At 41.2% G+C, this 24,293-nt stretch overlaps 1 protein-coding gene across 1 annotated transcript in view; it reads left to right on the forward strand.

Moving 5' to 3' along the window:
• Nucleotides 1-6,755: 6,755 nt before the first annotated feature.
• The window catches only part of LOC147331584 (angiopoietin-4-like), a 70,078-nt gene continuing 52,540 nt past the window's right edge, over nt 6,756-24,293 (forward strand). The window contains exon 1 of the mRNA XM_086293986.1: nt 6,756-7,130. Within this exon, the coding sequence (XP_086150112.1) occupies nt 6,756-7,130 (375 nt within the window). The remainder of the gene's footprint in view (nt 7,131-24,293) is intronic.

Below are 24,293 nucleotides of genomic sequence, written 5' to 3' on the forward strand. Positions count from 1 at the left end.
TGACTTTTGAGAAGTGAAAACAACGTGATGCAAAGAACAAACTGTACTCAATCCTGAAAGAACAATCTACACCTGTAAATATGACATTAAAGCTCGAGAGACACCTACGAATGCAAACAACTCTACAATCTATGATGCTAATAGAAAGCTAGCAGTGAGGTGGAGCGTGTGCCAACTCCAATTGAAGCTTGTCTATAAACAGGTGACAGAGAGGCTCAAATTCACTTTATTTTCTACTCTGACTGAGCAGTCGCAGCATTTTATTTTTGAATAAACATTTAAATCACACACACATACAGATGAATGCATCTGGGGTTCAAATGCTTGTTGGTGTTGTTGTGTATTTGTTGAATAATCCAAAAGTGGATGATCTGATATCCTCGTGTTGGTGTTGTTCCCAGACCATCATGAAAATGTTGTTCCAGGTTCAACATTGCAAGTGACCAATCACATTGTTGTGACGTTATTCCTTTGCGCGCCAAGCCATTCGTGCATTTATGAAATTCCAATGTTGCAAGGACAATATCAATTCTGCTTACTGTTTATTAAAGGGTTACGGTTAGGGTTAGGGTCAGGGTCCGTTGATCGTTGATATATCAGATCAACCTCCAAAAGTAGTCCAAAGAGCAAAGCAAATTAAAGTAAAGTATAGCAATGCACGGCGTGTAAAAAAGCAAAGAATTATATCTCAAACATGTACGAGTATCACTGAGTCACATTGAATGACCACTCTAGTGACCAGTGGTCAACTACAAAAACAATCATCAACAAGTTCAATTCAATTCAATTGTATTTATATAGCACCAAAACACAACAACAGTTCAAGGCACAAGTGAATCAGGTTATAACCAGACGGAGCTCCTGATGTCAGAGACTTGGAGTCTAACTGTATTAATTGGAAGTTAACTTTGTGCCTCATCTTTGAATTCTTTGGCTGTTAAACATGCAGAAATACACAGAATATTTAATCATTCAGTGCAAATGTGAAATGCACGTCATATTTGTCTGTTCTCTTCTCTGTTGGGCAGTGAATGATCCTCCAGATTGTAGTAAAACTTCACAAGCGGCAGGATGCCTATTCTCTCACAGACTCATCGTCTGAAACCTCGAGACAGGAAATCCTCCGCTCTCCTTCTTTTCTGTCTCTGTTTGCCTGAATCTGTGTTTCAATGAATCTTTTTGTCTCCACGGCTCTCCTTATTTTGTCCAGTTTTCATTTGCCCCTCTGTCGCTTTATCTCTAGTAATCTTTTCTGGCTCGATAAATGGATGGGAAATAACATAACTAAATGATGTGAGATATTTAAAAGTACATCAAGTAAAATCAAAACAAAGCATTAAACGTGTGATGCGACTGAGTTCATGGTGAAGAAGTCAAACTACATTAGACAAAAATAAAGATTATCGCTGTTTCTTCTCAAACATGTAATGGAAACAGCATTATGGTTTTGTCCCAATATAGATTAGATACACAAAGTCTTCATTTTTGGCCCAATCGGTCTCTGACAAACATCATCAGAGAGTCGGAAACACTCAGTCATGAAAGCTGCGACAACATGACTAAACTACCAAACTTCATGCATCCAATAACACGAAAGGTCAGAGAAGAAAGAAGCCAGACCAACAAATAAAGATAAACATGAAGTTTATAAAAGGGACAAAAAGGAGACTGGAAAGATCTCATTCTTCCATCCGTCCCCACAGAGAGAAGGTGAAAGGGCTGGTTCATGACTCATGTGCCCTCTGCTGCCTCTGATATCAGCCTGAAAAAAGTCCAGACGAGTACCAGCACGACCCAGAGTCGAACAGGACAGGAGTATCTTATAGCATGTTGTTCCAATCTTCTCCCCAAGATTTACTGGCTCCACAAAAGTTGCCTGTATGAGATATGATCTGATTTCAGTAACTTGACAAATTTTCCACTGACAGTGAGGAACAACCTTCCAAGCTGACTCATCAAATTTAGTTTACTTATTCACCGAGGGAGGCTTTGTAGTTGCGTCATGACATCCATGTCTACTTCTTTAACGTTGTTAAAATAATGAGAAACAGTTTTTCCAGAACAAAAGATGCATAAAGTAACCTTTGTTTTATCCGAAAGTTTTGTATTGACTGCTGTCCTTTCATTTCCTGTTTTATTTTGTAATCTTTGGTTCTCAAGTTTCCTGTTTAGTTTTACTTCTTCTCAACTTTTTTCTAATTCCTACAGGGTAAGCTTTGTAGACACTTCCCCTTGGAAGTTTTCCCCTGCTCACAGAATAAGCTGCTGATTTTGGAAGGCTCAGAAAAGCTGCTTGGCTTTCTGAATCAGTAAAAATGCCCAAGCCTATTGTTCAGCGTGAAGTGTGTGTGTGTACTTTATTGAGTCCCGTGGGGAAATTGCTCTCTGCATTTAACCCATTCACTCAGTGAAGCAGTGGGCAGCCATTGGGCGCCGGGGGAGCAGTGTGTAGGGACGATACCTTGCTCAGGGGTACCTCAGGGTAGCTGTTAAGGGGAATCGAACCCCCGACCTTCCGATCATGGGGCAACCACTCTACCTACTGAGCTATCCCTGCCCTTGAAGCTGAAGAGATCAGGGGAGGAAGTTTAGCAGAGTAGTAGCTCAAACACACTGGTGAATTTTCAAAATAAAAGACCATGTACAGACTGATTTCTCTGGTTCTAAGGCTCTTCCACCGTGATTTGAAGCAAAGGAGGAAACAAAACCACACTGGAGATCTTATATTTACAATGGCTCCTAAACATAAAGACATAACGACACAGTCAGGGTGGATTGGGACACTGTCATTTTAAAGAAGAAAAGCTGCCATTGCTGCCTTCACCATCTGAATATGGAACTTCTCAAACTGGAGGTTATTAGAACGTTGGGCATATGACTGGATTTACTGTACCTGAGGGAGCTGGGGCATGCCCTGGTCATGCCACACACAAAAGGAGAGCTGGAGAGATTTTACCTTTGCATCTGAATCATAAACATGAAGCCTGGCTGCTCTGCATGTAACATGCCACCATGTCACCGAGTATTGCATGAGGTAAACTGGATGCTATAATTGACTGTTGTGTCTGATTATCTCAGTTGTTTTCAGTCAGTTCTGTTCCGTGTACGGCCACAGTGAGAGCTTAGTTTGCACCGCCGGTAATAAGTCAGTCTGGGCAGACGGGGCTGCCCTCTGTCACCGACTCTAGTCACAATATTTATGGGCAGAGTTTCTAGGCTCAGCCAAGGTTTGGAGGGTTCAGTGGTGTCAGGGTCTTATCTCTGCTTTTTTTGCAAATGATGGCTGTGTTGGCTTCATCAAAAGACGACCTCCAACTTGCAGTGGGGTGGTTTGCAACTGAGTATCAAATGGCTGGGATGAGAAATGGTCCTCAGCTGGAAAAGGATGGAGTGCCCACTTCTGTTCAGGGATGAGTCGTTTCCCCAAGTTTCTGAGTTTAAGTACTTGCTTAAGTGCCTGTTTAAGGTCTTGCACCCAAGTGAAGGGAGAGTGGAGTGAGAGATTGACAGATGGATTGGTGTAGCATCTACAGTAACATGAACACTGTACCGGTGTGCTGGTGAAGACAGAGCTGATCACAAAGATTTTATGATCTCCAGGTAGTGATTGAAAAAGTAGTGCCCTCTCTCACTGTCCCTCTCCCCTTCTGTTTTTCTTTTCCTTCATCTTTCTTTCTCCCTTTCCTATCCCTCAGTCATGTCTGTCCCGTCTGTAACAACTGAAAATAAAATAAAATAAATAATAACAACAAAGGTCGATCAAATGGACTAATACGGCATGGCCGTGATGATCCATTTGGCAAAGTAAATCCATTGGGTATCCTTGTTGGTCTTCAGACAACAATTCTGACGGCTAAAGAACCAAATGGGACAGGCAAAAAAAAAAAAAGAAAAGAAAGAGATAAGGTGAGGAGTTTGGTCATTTGGGAGGGACGAAGCCAAAGAAGCCAGCCAAGGGGACGAGAAAGCCTTCAGGGTGAAACGTTTTGGACAGGGGCAGCGGGAGGAGGTAAGGAGGTGGGGAGGCCCCAGGGCAGACCCAGGACATGCGGGAGAGATTAGATCTCTGGGCTGTCTGGTTGTGTGTTTGTTTCAGTTATTTTATACTGTGGTTAAAATGACCCGTGAACAGGTTTCATCAAATAACTCCAACAAATAATGTTTACTTGAAATTTCTGCAAACTAAGAGTCAAAGTTTAAGTAATAAAATGGACTGTAGATGGGATAGAAGCTGCAAATTGTATTATAGAAAAGTTTAGATTATAATTTTATGACATATGCAAATGAATAGTAACTTTGTAATAATAATAATAATAATGAAAGATGGCATTACATAACTTTAAGAAAAAATGAGATGTGCTATCATTTTTATTTTTCTATTATGATTGTGTCTCACAGTCAATTATTCTTGGGGTCCTGAGTAAACCCAGTCTGTGGTCCAGTATGTATGTAAAATATGTTAATAATAATAATAATAATGGATTGGATTTATATAGCGCTTTTCAAGGCACCCAAAGCGCTTTACAATGCCACTATTCATTCACTCTCACATAGGATGAGGGTTAAGTAAAGATCAGTGTCCACAGTGTTTACATTGATTAAAAGATCTAAAGACGTACTGTTTGGAGCAGATAGTGAGACAGAAAATCAGTTAGCAAGTGTAGCACCAAACTCTGATCAATACAAGTGACACGAAAGAAAAAAACAATCAGGGTTGTGCAGATGTGCTAATTCTCAGATTTGCATGTTCTGAATAAATCGCCACAGTACTTCCTCTCTAATAACTTAGTTTATTATTTAATATTAAACTGAAAGCAAGAGCAATTTAGGGGCAGGACAGTATGTATCTCTATTATTTTTCACTGACTGCGATCACACCACATATTGAGGATAATATAAGGATTATATGAAACATCATGCTTTTCAGGGGTATTCATCAACCATTAGCATTTTTTACAGCTTTGTTTGGGTCAGAGTTCATCACAAATAAACAAAATCTGTCCATGAATAAATGAGAACGTAACAAAAACCTGTACCATACATGAGCAGACAGAAAAGCAGATGAAATAAAAGAATGAGAATAAGTGAGACCGAAACAATCCCACAATAAAAAACATTTTCCTCTTAAAACATAAACAGAAATGATGCAATTAGAGGACTCTTCTATGTTGTGCAGCTCTGTGCACCAGGCTCAGGGTCAGGCCGGGCTGAAAATAGGACTGCTTTATGTCAAAATAAATAACTTGTCGGTGGTAAGATGTTGGGAGCAGCTCTTTATCTTTGCAGAAACACAGTCTTCAAAACAGAATCATTCAATCTTTGATCGCCTAACGCTGAGCTGCCATTCTAAACCTGTTTTGGAGGCTTCATTCTCTCGCAGAAATCTGTTTGTCTCGTGGCTCGTATCAAAGAATTTTATCTGCGTTCTGCAAAACAGTTTGTCACTGTGCAAATAAACTCTGTAACTGACAGCGCACATTGTCCCGCCACATGTAGAGCTTGTGTTTCATCATCCGGGGACAAAGCCATCAGTCTGGAACTAATCTTTGTATGTGGTTCCATGTGGACAGATGAGAGGCGTTGAGGAGGTACATCCTGCGACTGAGAGAGCGTTTCAGCTTTAAGTACGTAGACTGCGTGGGTTTCCTTGGCCTCCTGATGTCCCACGATGCCCCTGAGCATGGTTGTGTTTAGTGGACAAAGTGAAATGTCTCTGGCTGCCAGCTCCGTTTGAATGACCATACAAGGCATCAGGATTTTCTTCAGAACTGAGAGATCAGTCAGGAAAGAAGATTACAGGAGCCTCTTTTAGATCTCTCTTTCTTCTTCTATCACGTTCTTTCTCAGTGTCTTTTCTCTGTCTGTCAGCAGTTAAGTTTCTTTTCAAACTTTGTCTTTCTCAGCATTTGTATTCCTTATCTGACTCTTTTTCACTCCCTTAATCTTCACATTTCTTCTTCTTTTCTGGCTACTTCTCACTCTTTCCTTCCTTCCTCCTTTCATTTCGTCTCAGCCCACTAACAGAGAGAGGGTACTCTAACAGACCTCCCTCAGGTCTCCTGTCCGTCCACTCCTCCCTCTCCTCCTCCGTCCTTTCTCTCTCTCCCCCCTCCTCTCTCCCCTCTTCTCTCTCTCATTCCTCCTCTTCTCAGCCAGCGCAGATAAGAAGGGGGCAGAGGCAATTCCCTTCAGCCACTTCTAAAACTGGAGCCACCAGAGAAGAGTGGGAGTACAAAGATATTTAGCTCTTCAGCTTCACAGACTGTTTGGACACAACTGCTCATCATCTTCACATTACTTCTGCTTTTAAATTTGTAGCTTTGGGTTCTTCCATTTTTTTTGCAGAGTGGATCTGGATCTGCACCTGATACCTTAAGGAAAAAACATGCAACAGCTGATCAGTTGAGCTAATATATGAGCCCTAAAAAGTCTTTATTACCTTGAAGAACCCGGCCTCAGAAAACACGATTACGACCAAACAACGAAGACAGAGGAGGGAGGAATCCTTGGACATCGTCACCACAAATGAAGGAGACCATTCAGTGTGAGGCCAGAGATGCTTTCGGCTTTCTTTTCCAAAAACTGTGATTGAAACAGAGGAGATCAAACTAACGACAGACTGTGCTGACACTCTTGTTCATATCCTGCACACAGACGTTTTCCTAAACTTAATCGGGGTCAGAGTGTGAATGAGCTTCCTTTGACCCTCTTCTGCACTGAGAAATAAACAATTTCATATAATTAAAGAGAGTGTCATGAAAGGCTTAAGTCTCAGCCGGGGGTTGCTGGTCTTTCTGCTCCTTTGGACTTTGTCAGCTGTCATTGATGCAGGCAGCGCAGAACGAGGAGTATCTGGAAGAAGGAGAGGAGGAAGTGGTGGCGGCGCCGGCGAGAAAAGGAGGAAGTTGCACCGCATCCAGCACGGCCAGTGCAGCTACACCTTCATCCTGCCAGAGCTGGACGGATGCCCCGGTGGAGGGTCGCCATCACAGACGCAACACTATGGTGGCTTTCAGGGCGGGCCGGGTGTCGTTCAGAGAGACTCGCCGCCTGCTGACAGCGAATGGTCGGCTCAGAAACTGCAACACCTGGAGAGCACGATGGAGAACAACACACAGTGGCTGCAGAAGGTAAGACACAAACTGGCTTCTTATCTTTCCATTAAAGGTCACGTCAACATAAAGTTACAGATTTATAACAGATGTTGAGAAAGGGAAAAGAAAACTGTGTTTACGATCCTGATTAACTCGGGAGAAATGAAAGTATTCACCAGAAAACATCTGTAAAACTATACAGGAACTTTCTTTTCTTGTGTTTTCCCACAAATACCACAACATAATACCAATGGGTACATTCATAACAGTGGAATCAAAATAACACGGTGATTAGAGACTGCAAGTATCAAGAGAATGTGTGTGTGTATTTGTGTTACCACATATGATGATGGGTGTGTTATCATGGAGCACTGAACTCTTTGATAGGAAGAAAAGCATGAAAACCATCCAGTGAGTGGTAATGTCAGAGCAACTCGGGATTCCTCCGACACACACCGCTCGAGCTCCAGCAGCTGTGTGATTTTCAGCAGAAACCGTTTAGGTTTTGGTGTGTGGTGATCTGTGGGCCAGAGATCAAAGTTCCAGGTAATCACTCTGGGACATGTGGTGTCTGCTTCCAATCAGGAGAAAAACAATGAGCGTGTTCCCTTCTGTTGTCCTTACAAACTACAATTCTGTCTAATCTAATCTACTTTCAGCTGAGCTTTGGTTGCGCAGTCAGCGCTGTAATTGAGCACTTGTAATGCCATTGTTCCTCCATTACCTCACGTTTGTGCTGCAGGATTGATGCAGAAATCCTTGCTGTATGATGAAATTAAGCATTCATCCATTACATTTCTTATCATGTTACCACTTTCCCAGTTTTTCTTTCATCACAGATCATAGCTTTGGTCTTTTTCAAAGTACGGGCTGCTGACTGAATCATCATTCTGAATCATAGGACGCAAAAAGTAACTTTACATCAATACATCATAAAATTACAAAGTCAACAATACAAATCAAGAGAGAGAAAAAAGTGAAATCTTTAAATCCCGTGGTAAAGTGAGGGTAACATAGGAGGATCTACAGGAGGGAATACTGATGTGCACATCAGAGGTAATGAAGAGGCTTCAAAATCAGAAGCAGAATCTTAAAATGAAGCAATATTTTGCAGGCTTCCAATCAAACTGCTGGAGCACAGCAGTTATATGTTCAAGAAATGGCATAAACAGTTTCGAACAATTTGAAGTCTATGGAGACTTTTGTGCAGTAAAGCAGAGAGGACAGAATTACAATAATCAATCTAAGATGTAACCAGCACATGTACAAGAATAGCAGTACTGCTAGCTGTGAGGGACGGACACAACCGACTGATATTACATAAGCAGAAATATCCAGGCTGTGATTATTGATATGTGTTTCAAAATTTAAGGTGGTATCGAAAACTCGACTGACATCTTAACCTGGGATGAAGGAGAGATCAGAGAACTGATGATACAAAGAGAATTACCCAACCAATCGTTTACAAAAAGACTTTTAGTTACAACAAGAAGAGTCTCTGTCTTCTCACTCTTTAATTTAATATGCTTCTTACTTTGGTGTTGGTTCCTAATCTGCAGCCAACAACATTCAGATCAGTGTTTGTGCCAAAACTGTTGGAAGCATCAACACTGGTAGCCACAGGAGGGCGGACCACAAGAAATCCACCTCTGCATGCTGCTGATTCTCAGACCTTAACGTGTGGATTGGTTTTCTACAGTTGCCGTCACAGCACCACTTTGGTGGAAAAGAGGATTAAGACCAACTGTGCTCAGTGGAAGGTCAGCCTGTTCTCACTTGGGCGACCGTGGCTCAGGGGGTTGGGAATCGCATCTGTAACCGGAAGGTCGCCGGTTCGATCCCTGGGCTCTCTGTCCTGGTCGTTGTGTCCCTGGGCAAGACACTTTACCCTACCGCCTACTGGTGTTGGCCAGAGGGGCCGATGGCGCGATATGGCAGCCTCGTTTCTGTCAGTCTGCCCCAGGGCAGCTGTGGCTACAACTGTAGCTGCCTCCACCAGTGTATGAATGTGAGAGTGAATGAATAGTGGTATTGTAAAGCGCTTTGGGTGCCTTGAAAAGCGCTATATAAATCCAATCTATTATTATTATTATTATTACTCGCAGATTTGACGCCCTGCGATACTCACAAGGTGCTTTTTGGCGTTGAAGCTGTGATGTCATAGTGAGAAAAGTCTTGTTTCTAGTATCTTGAACGGGTTCTGCGGTCGTCATACGATTACTTTGCAGGTTGCGTGTTGTAGCCGTGTACTCGCTGCAGTGTGCTTTTTTATCGTGGTGTTGTTGTTCCTTCAGCCTGCTGCAGAGTACAGTGAACTTCACACTGAAGTGAAACTGAGTGTTTAAAAACCGTGAAACGTGTTTACTGCTGACACTTATTTTTAGCTTTGTTTTTTCCCCATACTTCCCCCAATTTGTAAACTCTGCTGTTCCTCTCTTTCCTGTTCTGCCCCTCTTTTCAACCAATCAGCTTTTATCCGACACACCCAGGTCGAGCTGCATGGTGTTGGGTTTTTGGGGCGACTGCATTTAAGCATTTTAGAATCGGTTGCGTCCCCGTTTGTGTAGGTTTTATGCTCTATACTGAAACTATGTTAAATGCATCATCTCTTTCAGATAAAATGTAATAAAGAAATCAAAAGTAAAAGTGAAACAACACAAAGCTCTCAAACTGGAAATGAACTGCAAACTCTTGGTTGCACAACACTGATGAACTGATACGGAGAATGGATGACTGAAGAAGTTTCCTTTGGTTCCCTTATTCAAATATACCAATCAAATCAATTTCATGTACTTACACAGTTTGTATTTAAATCTGAGCTGTAAATTTTTTCATCAATCTTCTACCCAAATATGAACTGGATCCCTTTAAAGACAGACCACACAGCATCTTCCTGGGTTTACCTCTCTCCTCCATCGCCTCCCCACAGTTAAACCTCCAGTCAGTCGCCTGCTGATGTGCAGATTGAAGTGATTTGGCTGCAGCAGGAGATGTTGATCCATTAAATAAGATTAGCTAAAGAAAACATTTCTAAAGGGATCTGCGTGCAGGGAGTTCCCATTCATCATCATTAGAATCATTTAAAGCTTTCGTAGAATGACAGCAGCTGCATGAATAACGCTGCTGTCTTGGCAGATTTATTTAACTTTCTGAAGATGTTGGCTGCATCCGTCACGGCCACCGCAAAGTTGAAATGTGCTGCTAATTCTGTGGAGAGAAGAAAAATCTGCGACTTCCTTAATGTATCACAATTCACATAATTTTCAAACAGGCTGGTATCCTAATAAATTTAGGAAGTGACTAAAGAGCCTTAAACTTTGGCCTGCTTAAAAAAAGTTGTTTCAGCTGGCTGTTAGTTAGCATGCTGATGTGTCAGACGCAAAACCAAAGTGAGGTGGTGCAAATGGTCTCGAGGAAAGAGCCGCAGAGAAATGGAGGTGAAATTGAGGTAAGTAGTTTAGTGAAAAGAGGATTTTTGTTTGGAAAACTCAAACAAAGGTAGACTGTCTGGTTCCCAGTAGCAGATCTTTGAGTTCCAGTCTTTTACCAGAACCACCATCCTGCTGTACTTCCAGAGTAATCCTTAATATTCTGCACTTTAACATATGTCATAATTTCACCTTTATTACTATTTATTGATGTGAGAAAGTTAAGCAAAAATGTTATTTAGCACCAAATTACTGACGTCAGTTGTTGATTTATAACTAGACTGTCAGATTTCAGTCTTTGATACGTAGCAATGATCAGATGCCTTACCATCACCTTGGCTAAGAATTTAACTTTGGTGGAGTAAGTACTCGTGGCTTTGACAATGGTTGCTCCGTGTACACTGACAGCATTGGTTATTTCCTTATTTGACAGAAGCCGGTGCTTTATCATGTTATTTCTAATCATTTCAGAGTAATTTTATCTATTTTAATTTATGCTTCAAACATTTTTAGGGATGCAAAGAAACTCATTTCAGAGGAAAACCCCTAAATATTACTGGAAAAGGTTTATCAAGCCCACGCACATGTTAGCAGGTTTTTCCCGTTCAAACAGAGCACATGGCTGAACTCTCAATGACTTTATCTCCACTAAATCTGCTTAAATCATGTCAGTGACTCCACTGATCTTTCCTCAGTAGATCATTTCCCAATATCAGAGCCCTGACTGCCAAAACTAGCCGAGCCTCTGAAACAGACTAAAGTCCCGTGCATGTGCTATTAAGACTTAACGGGAGACGCTGCTTTGTAGCTGCCAGCTGATCGCTGCGTACACTTTAGCAGTGGTATTACAAACTGTTTAATGTTTTCAGAACGTTTGCTGCACCTGTTTTTAGTGAACAAATGTAAAATGTACTAGTGCCAGTGTATTTTACAGTTGCATGGTTGGGCTTTTTTTATTGGCGCTTTATTATTAATATTAGTGTTATTCTTTTAAAAACGGTTAAATCCATTTTTCAAAGCCAGCTGAACAAAAAGAAATAATTGGAAGAAAATGAGTAAAAGTGCCTGTGCTGAAGAAAATGCCTCTTTTTAGAAGCAGGGATGTGGAAAGATCATTTCTCTGTCAGTTTTTTCATAAATTGTTTGGGGTTTTTTTGGTGGGGGGGGGGGGGGGGGGGGGGGGGGGGGTGTCACCTGTGTTGTGCACTCTTTACGTGTCTTTAATGGTGGTCACGTGATCAAAATTTGCACCTTTGCAACCTGCTGGAATACCAAGGGGTCTTTGAATCAGATTTCCTCATTGTAACAGTTTAAAGCAGATCTGCTGCGATTACAGTGGATACATTAAATTGTGGCTTTAGATACATTCCGGTGTAAATGGAGCGACTAAGAGTTTTATCGTTTCTGCTGCCCACCATAGTTGAGTGTTTCTTTTTTGTTTTCGTGGTAGCTGTTGGAGGGATGGAATTGCTTTCTGGAAGGCTGTTAATCTGACTGTAAATTCAGTGTTTCGTTGGATTAACCCTCTGAGAGTTTTCCAACGTCTTCAACGAGGCTTGTGTGTGAGCATGTGTGTGTTTGCCACCCACAATGTTAAAGCCCGGAGGAGACTCGGGTCAAGTCCACAGCTGAGGTCTGCAGCACCCCGACAGGAGATCAACAGTGACCTTTAACCTTAGGGGTGGAGTTAGGGTCAGCTGTTGGGATCTAATCGGTGTCTCACTTAAGAACATCGGTGCAAGCTGTCACCTTCACCTCATCTGAGCTTTAATTCAGTTCAGTTAAAAGATAATGTCTCCACTTTCTTTCTTCTTTGCTGACTTTGTCTCCGTTTCTTGTCCTCCCTTCAGAAAGATAAACCATCAAAGCATCAACGAGTCAAAGGTTCAGAGTTAAAGTAAATTTCCTAATCATAAATTAATCCTTTGAACAAACAGATTTTTATGTTGTGCATTGAAACCAAGACTTTGAAGTTGGTGTTAATTAGAAACCAATACCCATTCAAAAGTATTTAAAGTCCCCTGCAGAAGAAAACACTAAATCAGGTTTCAAGAGAACAGATAATTAAGTGCACAGCAATAACGTTTAAGTTTTTATCTACAGAAAGTACAGGCAAAAAAACAAAAACAAAACACTGTCATGAGTAGAAAAGGAGGCACATTAGCTAAAACACAACCTAAAGTGTCTTAGCCCTGCACAGGAGCAGCGTCCGTCCTCCTCGGCGTTGATGTTCTGGGCCACATGGACCTTATTGCTGACTTCCAAACTATATAATTTTATTTTTGAATGATGGTGGTGATGGCTGCTCACTGAGTCCAGTGATGGTCACTCTGCTTTGGACTAACAGCTGAATATAAATGATGGCCATTGCTGCTGTGAAGTGCATCCATCCAAATGCTGATATTTTTCTTTTAATTTGTCACCTTCCTGTAATAACATCAGTGTTAAGTTGCACCAGCCGAGGTTTCTACTGAACCACAGCTGTGTTGCTTCTAAATCACAGAGCTCGGTCGAAGCACAGAGAAGTATCTAATTCCCCCAACCCTCTTAACTGACGCACAGTGGACTCACTCTATTTGTTCAACTCCTTCTCAGTATTTGTGTATTCAAAACTCCTCTCTCGGGGCTCAGGAAGTCACAAATCAAAACCTTAAAGCTGTGGTCTGTAACGTTGGTTAGATCCAGACTGCAGAAGAGGCAGCTGCTCATGCAGTGTTGCAAGAAGATGAAATGGCATCAGTGAACAGCTGTGAGCCAACAAACCTGACTTCACCATGCCACAGCAGTGGGTCATTGAATCTGTTAGGTAGTCTACTGTTCTGTTATAACAGCCACACCACAAACAGAAACTGATTTAATTACAATTTCTCGACCAAACGGCAACTAACTGGTAAACGTAGTTGTGACCATTATCATTAGCATTTCCACTGGCTAGCTTTAATGGTATAAATGAAGAATAGAGATAAATAGTCTTGCTGTTTTGGTCCTCTATATGTTTTAGATGTCTCAACCTGTAGCCAGACTGACTCCAACTCTGTAGTCTCGGACTAGACTGGGACAATCGTGGCTCAAGAGTTGGGAGTTCGGCTTGTAATCGGAAGGTTGCTGGTTCGAGCCCCGGCTTGGACAGTCTCGGTCGTTGTGTCCTTGGGCAAGACACTTCACCCGTTGCCTACTGGTGGTGGTCAGAGGGCCCGGTGGCGCCAGTGTCCGGCAGCCTCGCCTCTGTCAGTGCGCCCCAGGGTGGCTGTGGCTACAATGTAGCTGCCATCACCAGTGTGTGAATGTGAGTGAATGTGTGGATGACTGGATGTGTAAAGCGCTTTGGGGTCCGTAGGGACTAGTAAACTCAGGGCACTCACTAGTGATTGTGTTGGAAATGCTGCACAGAGCTCTGGCACCTTCGCTCTGGACCTGGCTCTGTTTTCTGTTTCCGTCCTGGCAGAAATTATGGATCAATCCTGAAGAAATATTAATGTAGGACCTTCAACTTAAGCTATCAACAGCACTAATTATAATCAGTTTGAATGAGCAAACTGACCCAGACAGAGCAGACTCTGACACAACAGCTCTGGTTTGAAGTTTACTAACGTGGTCTCGAAAAGCAAATTCAGGTTGCTTCTGCAGGTTGCTTATGAAAAGTTAACTTTTATATTTTATTACTGTTTTATATTTCTGTGAAACAATAAAGAACAATAAAATATTTCTTGAATCAGGTATTGTACCTAAAAATTCTTCTTATGGCTTTTATTTATTCTTTAATCTTTTCTATATGAATAAAATAATGCACACTTTTCTTTACCGGCAACAGTAAACTGCAAATGTGTTTATCTCAAGTGTTACCACTCACTCAGACACTGTTTGGCCTCTGCAGCCGTTTGGTGGTTTTCTCAAAATCTGGTCTGTAAACAGAAGTAAGTGAGGTAGTTAACAGGGGGCTTGTTTAGTTTTCTGCCAAATGACTGACTTCAAATGAAGCCGTGCCTGAGAGACGAAGAGAACGAAACAGGAAAGCCACTGTGGTTAGATCACAGCACGGTTATCAACTGCTGCCACTACCATGCCATGCTTTGATGTGGTCAAAGGTTCTGCTGATGATAACCCTCTGCAGAGAGACTAAGCCAGAGCAGCAGCAGCTATGAAAAATGTGGTGGGATAAGACGGAGAAAGTTTGATTTTATAGCAAAGGATAAATATTTTATTAGTCATGCTTCACTATATGAGCCTGAGGATTGTCCTGGAGCATAAAATTATGTTTATTAAGTCAGCATGACATCAAATGTTATTTCAAAATACTCTGCATTTATGGAAAATATGAATTTTTTATTGAGAAATTGGCTCAAATTAAAATACTTTATATGGCCTCCATTATGAGCTGTTTTACAGGCCAGTTTATGATACATGTCTGGAGCACGTAGCTAGTGAATGTTTCCATTAAATTTAAATAAATTATTAGAAACATTTTATCAACAGCAGCACGCATCTTTGCAGAGTGCTCAAATACTTCAAAGTTGGGAAAACAAACTCTTTATATGCGTATAAGTATGTAAATGTGCAAATAAAGACAAAAACAAAAAGTTGTGTCAATTAGTTTCCAGATATTTTATCCCGTCATGAACACCTTTAAAAGAATATCTGCATAGTTGTTTATGTTTGTTGGTAAATATTTAGACTTTATTCATAAAAATAAAATAAAATCACAGCTTTTGAATTACTTTAACAATAAGTCAAGATTTGACTCACAAGTAAAAATCCAAAGAGAAAATCCAACCTGGAACTGTGAGCTGATACATGATCAGATCATTGATCATGATCAGATCATTGATCATGTAGCACGTGGCACCCTGAGCTATGGTACCAGTGAGATGGGTTTCCAGCCCAAATCCGACATTCTCAGTGTGAAGTGTGCAGTGTGGGCACTGTTACTCAAAAACAGTAACATATTACACATTCCGCATTACTTTTCTGTACTGCAGTGCGTTACCTAATTACTATCCAAAGAAAGTAGTTTGTTACACTGCTCTGTAACTTACTTTACTTTTTATGGCATTACTCAATAAAATAGCCTGAAACGCACTGTCAGATAATGACACTATTAAGAACCTAATACAAGTAATAACATTATTGTTATTGTGATGTCATTACTCAAGCCAGTATAGTTACATTACTACTGAAACATGTACAGTAATGTGTTACTTTGGGAGACATTATACCTGACAGTGCTGCTGTGGAAGGCCAGATTAAACCCAACCAGTCTGATAAACCTGACACACCCACCCACTTTTGTCCCAGTATGGACTTTTTGGCCCCGAGCACAGTGACGCTATCTATCAGTGACCAAAGGAGACCTGGTGTGTGACTAGACCCACACAGGCAGAATCTGATGGTTATCTGACGCCACGGGAAGAAACGCGCCACACTCAGTGACTCTTTGTCGTGCTTCATTGAACAACATGTCTGTACAGTTTAAAGTGTTTTCTGAACTCAAAACATGTCCTGGACGCACAGCCAGCGGGGTAATAACAAACTACACTGAGGAGCTTTCACGAGTACTTTTTGATCTTCGCTCAGAGAAACACCTGGTCTTTGAGCTACTGCCCTGTGCTCCATCATCCTTCACAGCCACACATCAAACAGCTCTGAGCAGACCCCACTGACAGCAATAATAACAGCGTAATGACCCCCATTATCTCCCAGTCAGCCTCCTTCAGTCTAAACACAACTGCTGACAATTCGGCTCTTATTGAGCTGCTACTTGTTCCTAAATACATCGTTAACATTGCAGCGATGTTGAAAGACTCTTATCTGATCTTTTAGAGGACGCAATAACAAATATCTCAGAGGAAGTAAACGTTGCTGATAATCGATCGATGATTCTGTGCTTTAACGTCATAGTTTCAGTTTGTGGTTTTAATCTGAGTAATAGATGAGACATCAAAGACTTTGTGAGGAGATTAACCCTCCTGCCATCCTTTAAAAAACTCACACCCATCACCCTAGGGACCATTCTCAGCCACGCCATAAAAAGACCATATATCCATATTTTATTCCACTTTAAATTAGCCAACCTTGTAAAACTACTTCTCCCTGAAATATTCATGTAAAGTTTTAATTATATTTTCGTTGTTTTAACCCTTCAAATCCCAGTGTTATTACATGAGCGCCCTGTGTTATAAGCCCCAAAAACCAAAAAACGAAACTAAATATTTCCACAAAAAACCAGTTGAAGTAATATGTGATTGTCATTATAAGTAGGCCTTTAGATGGACCAAAGATTGGCACCAACATACATTTTGACCTGCCATTATTTTTTTTGCATTTTTTTTGCAATTTAAAAATTAAAACTTCAAGGCCCTGAGTCTTCATTGACATCCAAGAAAAGAAGAAAAAATAAAATCATATGATGATAATTTGGGGTTGAAAAATAGCGTTTATAATGGAAGTCAATGGGCAGAAAATGGTCCCCAGGGTGATGGGTGTGGGGATTTCTGCTGCTCAGCCATTTTAGGCTGATTTAAGGAATTCACACTGGAATATTAACATTGACAGGTAAAAACTATCCTGTGGCAAGTTTGGTTATATTCCACTGAACACAGTGGAAATGGCAGCCATTTAACACATAGCAGTGGCACAAAAAGGTCCCAAGAAGGCAGGAAGGTTAAGTTAGAATATTCAGCAGCAATGGAGTTTTTTTATGACCTCACTATTATTGGATTTGTATGACCAATATAGCATATTTGTACGAGGGCTGCAAGAGTATCAAATTTTCACTTCATTGTATTGTAGCTGATAGAACTAAGAACATGAATACTTTAAAGATTTCTATACAAAATGTGAATCATATTAACAATTTGACCGTTGCTTGTTTTGTTCATCAGTCCATTTTCTTCGTGTTGTCCAATTCAGGGTTACGCTCAGCTGGAGCCTGTCACAGTTGCCATAGGACAAGGATGCTAACTGATCACAGCAAGACAGACAACCACACACCTACAGCCAGCTTAGAATCAGTAGTTAACCTTACATGTATGACTCTGAGCGCACACATGGGGAGAACATGCCAACTCCAAGCAGAAAGACCACAGCTGACCAGCGGACTCAAACCCACGACCCTCTTGCTGTCGTGGGTTTGAGTTGGTTGAGTCTTGTGGTTTGTCTTTTCTGGCAAATGAATAATTCTTGAAATGCGAGTGTAAGGGAGTGGAGGGAAACCCTTTAACTAAAGCTGTTCAGATGTTTACAGAAACAATAATGTCTCGATTATTTATGATATTATCATGTGTGCTATGAAAACAAGAGCGCTCAGAGAGAATAACTTCCCCTGAAGGGTGAAGGCTATACTCAAACTGTTTTATGCTGTCATCAGCAGAAAAGATGTCAATATTAAAATCCCCGATAATGTGCGTTATTTTCCTAGACCATTACTGCTGATGTCAGCAATGTTACATGGATATCTAATGTGGTATATTCATATTTTTGTGTCATTGTCATTGTCATTTTAAGACATGGACACGTGTTGTCAGGCTCAGGAGAGACTCGGAGGCAGACCGTCTTAAAGTTTCACAATTTATTTACACACAGATACTAAGTGCAGATATATACAGGTGAGGGGGTACGGGAAGAGGGTCTCCGGGGAACACTGGCACGGGAAGGGGACACACGGGGCTATGTACACAATCCTTCGCTGATGCTCAGGTTAGCTCGGACTCCGGCTTTAGCTCACCAAACGGCGGTCCTCAGGCTGACGAGAAATCTGGCACAGGGAGGAAGAACAGGTAAGCTGCGGCACGAAAGAAACTCGTGGAAAAGCTCAGACTTGCAATGACACTGACGAGTGTTACACAATAATCCAGCGAAGAAGCGTTCTCGGCAGCCGCCTTAAGAAGTGAGCGTGGTGATGAGACGATTGCTTGCAGGTGTCTGAGCCAGGGGCTGGAGTCGTCATGACTACGCCCCGGTAGAGCGAGAGACGCAACACAACAGAAACACTTGTAGCCATACAGAGTCAGCCGAGAAGGCACAGGGTCATGACACGTGTTGTGTTTTTGGGGAAACTTTATGGTGTCATTGTGACATCATAGAGTGATGTATTGAAAAAGTAAAACGCAGGTTGTACAGCTCTATCCATGCTCTTCCATATGATATGTTAATCTATATGGTTTCTTGAAATGTATCATTTAAGGTCAACTTTCTCCTTGGGTGGTAACAGTGAAGGTCAAATGTTTATCCAACCTAGGTACTGGTGTCTCCCGTGGCCTAGTATTTGGAGACAAAGTATCTGAATTTCAGGAGCGGGATCACGCCTCCAAACACGCTCCTTTTGGTTTTTATCTATACGTCCCGCCAGTTCTACAAGCTGTTTGTTCAGGTTTATGTGCTCCACCCTCCCTCCCCTTTTCAATTCTTTAACTTCTTCACTTCACTTATTTAATACATGTGGATCTACCAGGCCTGGGAACCACCGCCAACCCCCCTCCAGGCTTTCCCCAAACCGCAGCTCAATTCATGTCCAAGCCCTTTATCGACTAAAATGCTCTGTTGTTGGTGTCGACCATCACACAAAACAAACTGACTAAATGACATACACCTTTCCTTCAGGAGGAAAAAGAAATCTCTAAGGATGACATCTGGGACCTTGAGTTTGCAGAATACGATGTTATTTTGTCAGATCACTTCTGTGTCTCATGATTATGCACAGGGTTTCCTCTGGTCTTGTTGTTTCAGTTGCGTTTTGGTGTCTCAGTGATAATAACCGTTTTAGAGAGCAGCACTAACATCAGGAGGATGGAGCGGTGAGTGTGGCCTGAGCCCAATTAGTGACTATTTGAAATCTTGCCGTGGTGTTCTGCCGTCTGTCTTCACATCTGTGCGAAGGCCTCAGATTAACAACTTTGGGTTCTTGTTTCCGACTTTGCTCCCCTGTTGAGAATAATTGGGAAATGATTTTTGTAGAATTGGCTGCAGTGATGGGAATCTTTGGGAATGCTTTTACCACAATGATGTATTTGATTATGCTTTATGGAGATCTGCAGCAGGGAGGCGGGATTGTGTTTGGGTCTTTCTAAACCAGTTAATAAAAAGATCTGACTGCTGGCTGAAGCGCTCGTGGTTCATGATCTGATAGTGTAAAGGCCAGAGTCTCAGAGCAAAGGGCCTCTGTTATACACTTCTGTGTTTGTGACATCGACACCAGGATCTCGACAGTTTAATAACAGCAATCACCAAACCTCAGAACAAAATATATCGTTACTTTTTTTTTCTTTCTAAAGTTTCATCTTATTGAGTTTATGGGATGTAAATCAAATGAAAAGAGACAGAGTTGCACAATGTAGTAAAACAAGGGCCAGAATAGCTATTAAAGTAGAAATTAGAAACATAAAAAGTGGTAACAGTGCAGGAAATGCACTCACAGGGGATGAGGCTGTGGTCATGAGTGGGAGAGTGTGTGTTTCTACTTGTGGGTGTGTGGATTGTTTATTGGCATGAGAGTCTGACATCAAGAGAGGCATCATTCAGAGTGACTGCTACACTGAGCTTAAAAACTATGACATAGTGATACATGGTCCCTCCTGAATTTTGCAACATACTGCTTGTTCTTACTACTTGTCATATATAGTGACATGAATCACAAAGGCAGGTAAACAAGGGTATGGGTTTTCACTGGAACACAAAATTGGCAGTTTGGAGTTCGTCAGTTTGTCAAAATTGAATCATTTTTGTTGCATCGCCTGGTACTTTGCACAGTATTTGTTACATGCCTACGGTTAAATGAAAGAGGAAAAGTTGAACAGAAGGCAGGGGGCTGTGCTGTTCAACACGAACAACTTCAGAACTAAATTCTGCAGATGTCCAAACTCTTCTGGAGCAACGAATGCCATTCTTTCCACCCTACACATGATCGTCCACAATTTCAAACTTGATGTAATTTCAGACTTTCCACACCTGCACTGTTAACGTTAAAGCCGGTTATTTAATATCGATCATCTGATAACAATAACTTAAAGCAGCAAATTAGAAGGAAGAGAAAAAAAAGCACACAGGATGAAATGTGGACTAAAATACTTTTGTGAAAACACAACAGTCATTGGCCAGTTTACTGCAGAGCCCAGGTAAGGTGCAGACGTTCTTTCCTGTCAGACAGTTTAAAAACAATATGCTGAAATTATGTTGTTTCCGTGCACTGACGCATATCCACGTTGCCCACTGCAGCTTTAAATAAGACGATGACTCAGTCTGTTAAAACCCCAGTGATGTGTTTCCTATAGAAACTATTCTGCAGCTGAATGCCATCAGCAGTTACTTAGTACGGCAGCAGGAGAGGGAAAAATAAACCTTGAGCATGTTATTAATAACATAATATTGTTTGGTACTTCTTGAAAATGTCTGCAAGTCTGACACCTGTGAATATACCGTCTGAGCCTCTGTCAGAAATTGTTTGATTTCATTACACAAATGTACCTGGAGAGAATTTCTGAATATTTTGGTGCTGATATTATGTTGGAAATTGTGCAATCCTTTTAAATGTTGCTCAGCATTCTGTAGTTAGCCTCCAGGGACTTTCTCTTGAACGCTCTCTGGTACATCTTGCTGTTGTTGTCTGATACCTTTACTGTGTATTACAATTTGTGCATCTATGAGTATATGAGAAGCATAAATTCAAACTTCACATGTTGAATCGCAGGTGACCCACAGTGCAGTTTTCTGGGTTAATGTCTGTAATTCCTGCATAGGCCTCACTAGAATGAATTTGGTTGCAAAGCAGCGCTTCACCTAAATCCCCCATATGACTGATTTGGTCACAGTCACTGCTAATTTGCATGCGAGACATCAACCTGTCTGTCTGAAGTCAGACAGGTAGTGACACTGTGGAATGAGTGACGCAAACAGAAAACAAAACCTTTTCATACCTATTCCTGGTAAATTTCACTGTTAAACGATCTGCATTGATTCTCTGTAGAGAAATACACAAACAAATGGAACCATGCTTATGTAAAGCATGCACTGGCTTCCATCCACTGTTGAAGTTACTGTCTGCAATATGACATTAAATTTAACTAGTAGAGTGCAACAATGGTTGCTCCAGCTATTGTGGCTCAGAAGCAGGCCCTTGTGTTGTGTTTTACCAATTTTTGCATTGACATGATTATAAAATCTAAAGTAAGTCATTACATGCAACATGTGGCTGCTACTGCACATATCTGTTGTCATGTTTTCAACGGCAGCAGGTCAAAATAATCGCAGCTGCTTTGTGACCACATGTGGCCCATTTTCAGACCTGGTTACTGACGACTTTAACCGCCCCGTGAAGAAGGAAAGGATGAAACAGACTCACTCGGGGGTTTCTTTTTAGTGGGAGCCAATTCGGACATCTGTATCACTCCCACTGATTGTCGTACTGTTATCGACACAGTGAATCTTACTGGCTGCCGGAGACACACTTCAAACAAGCTGGCAGAGATGCAGAGGGAAGGGAAGAAAAAGAAAATCGTTCATTCAAAGGATTCGAGTAACAGTGGCAAGTTTGTTTGTTCTCTTCAGAAGAAAAAACACATTTTTTTAATCACAGAATGAAAACTCGCAGCTGATTAGTTCCTGAACATTTTACCATCTTTAAGAGTTTACAAAGTTTACAAAGTAATACTTCCCTTTCAAAAACATTAGTAAACCTCATCCTGTTTCAACAAAGAAACCACAAAAGCAAGATGTCATCAAAATGCTGTTAAATTATTTTTACAAGATTTCGCTTTTTTGAGCTTTTAAATAATTTGTGCACAGTTCAAAGACCATATTTTCATGGATAATCGTTACTTTGCTGTTTTGAGCGAAGCATGAATGCGTACCTCAGCTGGAAAACTGTGGGAGGAACTGAAATCATTTGTCACCGGAAACCAAAGATAAAAATAAATAAAATACATCCATCTGTCTTTGTCATGTCTACTTTGAGTCTTTGAGCAGGTGACATTTTGCCCCCCTTCAGACTTTTAGAAATAAAATCGGTTTTAGAGTTATCAGAGTGAGGATGCATTTGTCAGTGGATGTCATCACAAAGATGGCAAAGCAATCATGAGAATATGTTTGCGCCTCTGAAATACTGACCATGAAGGATGTATTTTAATCAAAATATAAGTACTACTCATCCAAATCAACACCCCACTTGCTCGTGCCCCAGCAGCACTGTGGTTCTGTGGTTCTCGAGACAGAACAGATGGACATGATTTCTTGAATTATTAGTAAAATATGCATTCAATATTTCCCTGACCTCCTACATAATGCTGTTCTTATTCGTTCTTCATAACAGCAGCTCTTCTCGTCATGTGTTTCACGTACACATGCTGTCATGAGTAATAACAGTTCATATAGAAACCAGACTGAAAGGCAGAAAGCAGCTACTTCCTAATGAGACTGAGATGATGACATTAATAGATGAGCTAAAGGAGGAAGTCCGTGCTGTTATAATGTCCAACACAGGCCTTTGCTCGCTGTGGAATTCGGGTTTGACTTAATGGCGTCTTGATTCAGCTCGTTGTCATGATAAAACACTACAGTTTAAAAGTTGGAAGAGACAAAGTGGATTAAAAGGAGGGTAAGTGCTTAAAAGAAACAGAGACAGCGAGGAAACAAGGGAGGGGGAACTGAAGAGGAGGACATAGTTCAGCACTTTCAGACATGTCGCCTATTAACTCATGAATCACAACAGTGAAGCCAAGCAAGCACGCTGGGGGGGGGGGGGGGGGGGGGGACGAAGATACAGTCAGCAGAGATAAATGTAAGGAGGGGGAGGGAGGTGAGAGGAACTGTGAGACAGAAACAGCGAGAGGGAGGAAAAATGCAAATACATTAATACAGAGTTGCAAAACCAATTTTAGGTCAATATTTTTCTGAGAATGTGGCATAAAAGATGTAGTTGTTCTATATTTAAAGATTAGATGCTTATGATTTCAGGGCCTTAGGTAATGTTTTATTGATAGTTCTCAAGAATACAATAAAGTCTAGAGAGAAAGAGTTCTCAGTCTTCAGTCAGGGTCAATAAATAAAGGTAACCATTTAGTATCAAGTGTCTGTGTCTGTGGATTTCACCCAGACAGTTTACAGCACGGTAACTACTCCACCATTTGCTCTAATTATGGCCACATCTAACTCCAGAAAATATAGGTGGGGGTCCTAAAGTGGAGGATTCTCAGAATCCAGAGATGACTGGGAAACATCGCGGTTGCAGTTCATTCTATCTTTTATATACAGTCTATGGCTTCTCATGCATTGGACTCGTGATAAGTGTCTTTTAAATTAGAATAAAGTGTTTTGAGGCACTCATGACTTCTTTATACTTTTCCCCCAAAGAATTCGACCTTCTTTCTACACAAAACAGGAAACCTATAAGAATTAATTTCTTCTTTGAAACTGTCGGCGCAAAGAAGTGTTGGCTGCTGGAGACACACTTCTAACAAACCTGCAGAGATACAGACTGAAGAAGAGGAAGAGAGGAAAATCATTTATTTAAAGAATTATAGTAATAGTGGCAAAATGTTTTCTTTTTGGGAAAAAAAACCACATTTTTTAAATCGATTCAATTCAATTTTATTTACACAGCACCAAATCACAACAGCAGTCGCCTCAAGGCGCTTTATATTGTACAGTAGATCGTACAATAATAGATGCAGAGAAAAACCCAACAATCATATGACCCCCTATGAGCAAGCACTTTGGCGACAGTGGGAAGGAAAAACTTCCTTTTAACGGGAAGAAACCTCTGACAGAACCAGGCTCAGCGAGGGGC

Source organism: Aulonocara sp. 'chitande type north' Nkhata Bay, linkage group LG5 (assembly GCF_057382095.1).
Source record: "Aulonocara sp. 'chitande type north' Nkhata Bay isolate Kocher_YH1m ecotype deep benthic linkage group LG5, A_spYH_male_GT1.1, whole genome shotgun sequence".
Lineage (NCBI taxonomy): Eukaryota > Metazoa > Chordata > Actinopteri > Cichliformes > Cichlidae > Aulonocara > Aulonocara sp. 'chitande type north' Nkhata Bay.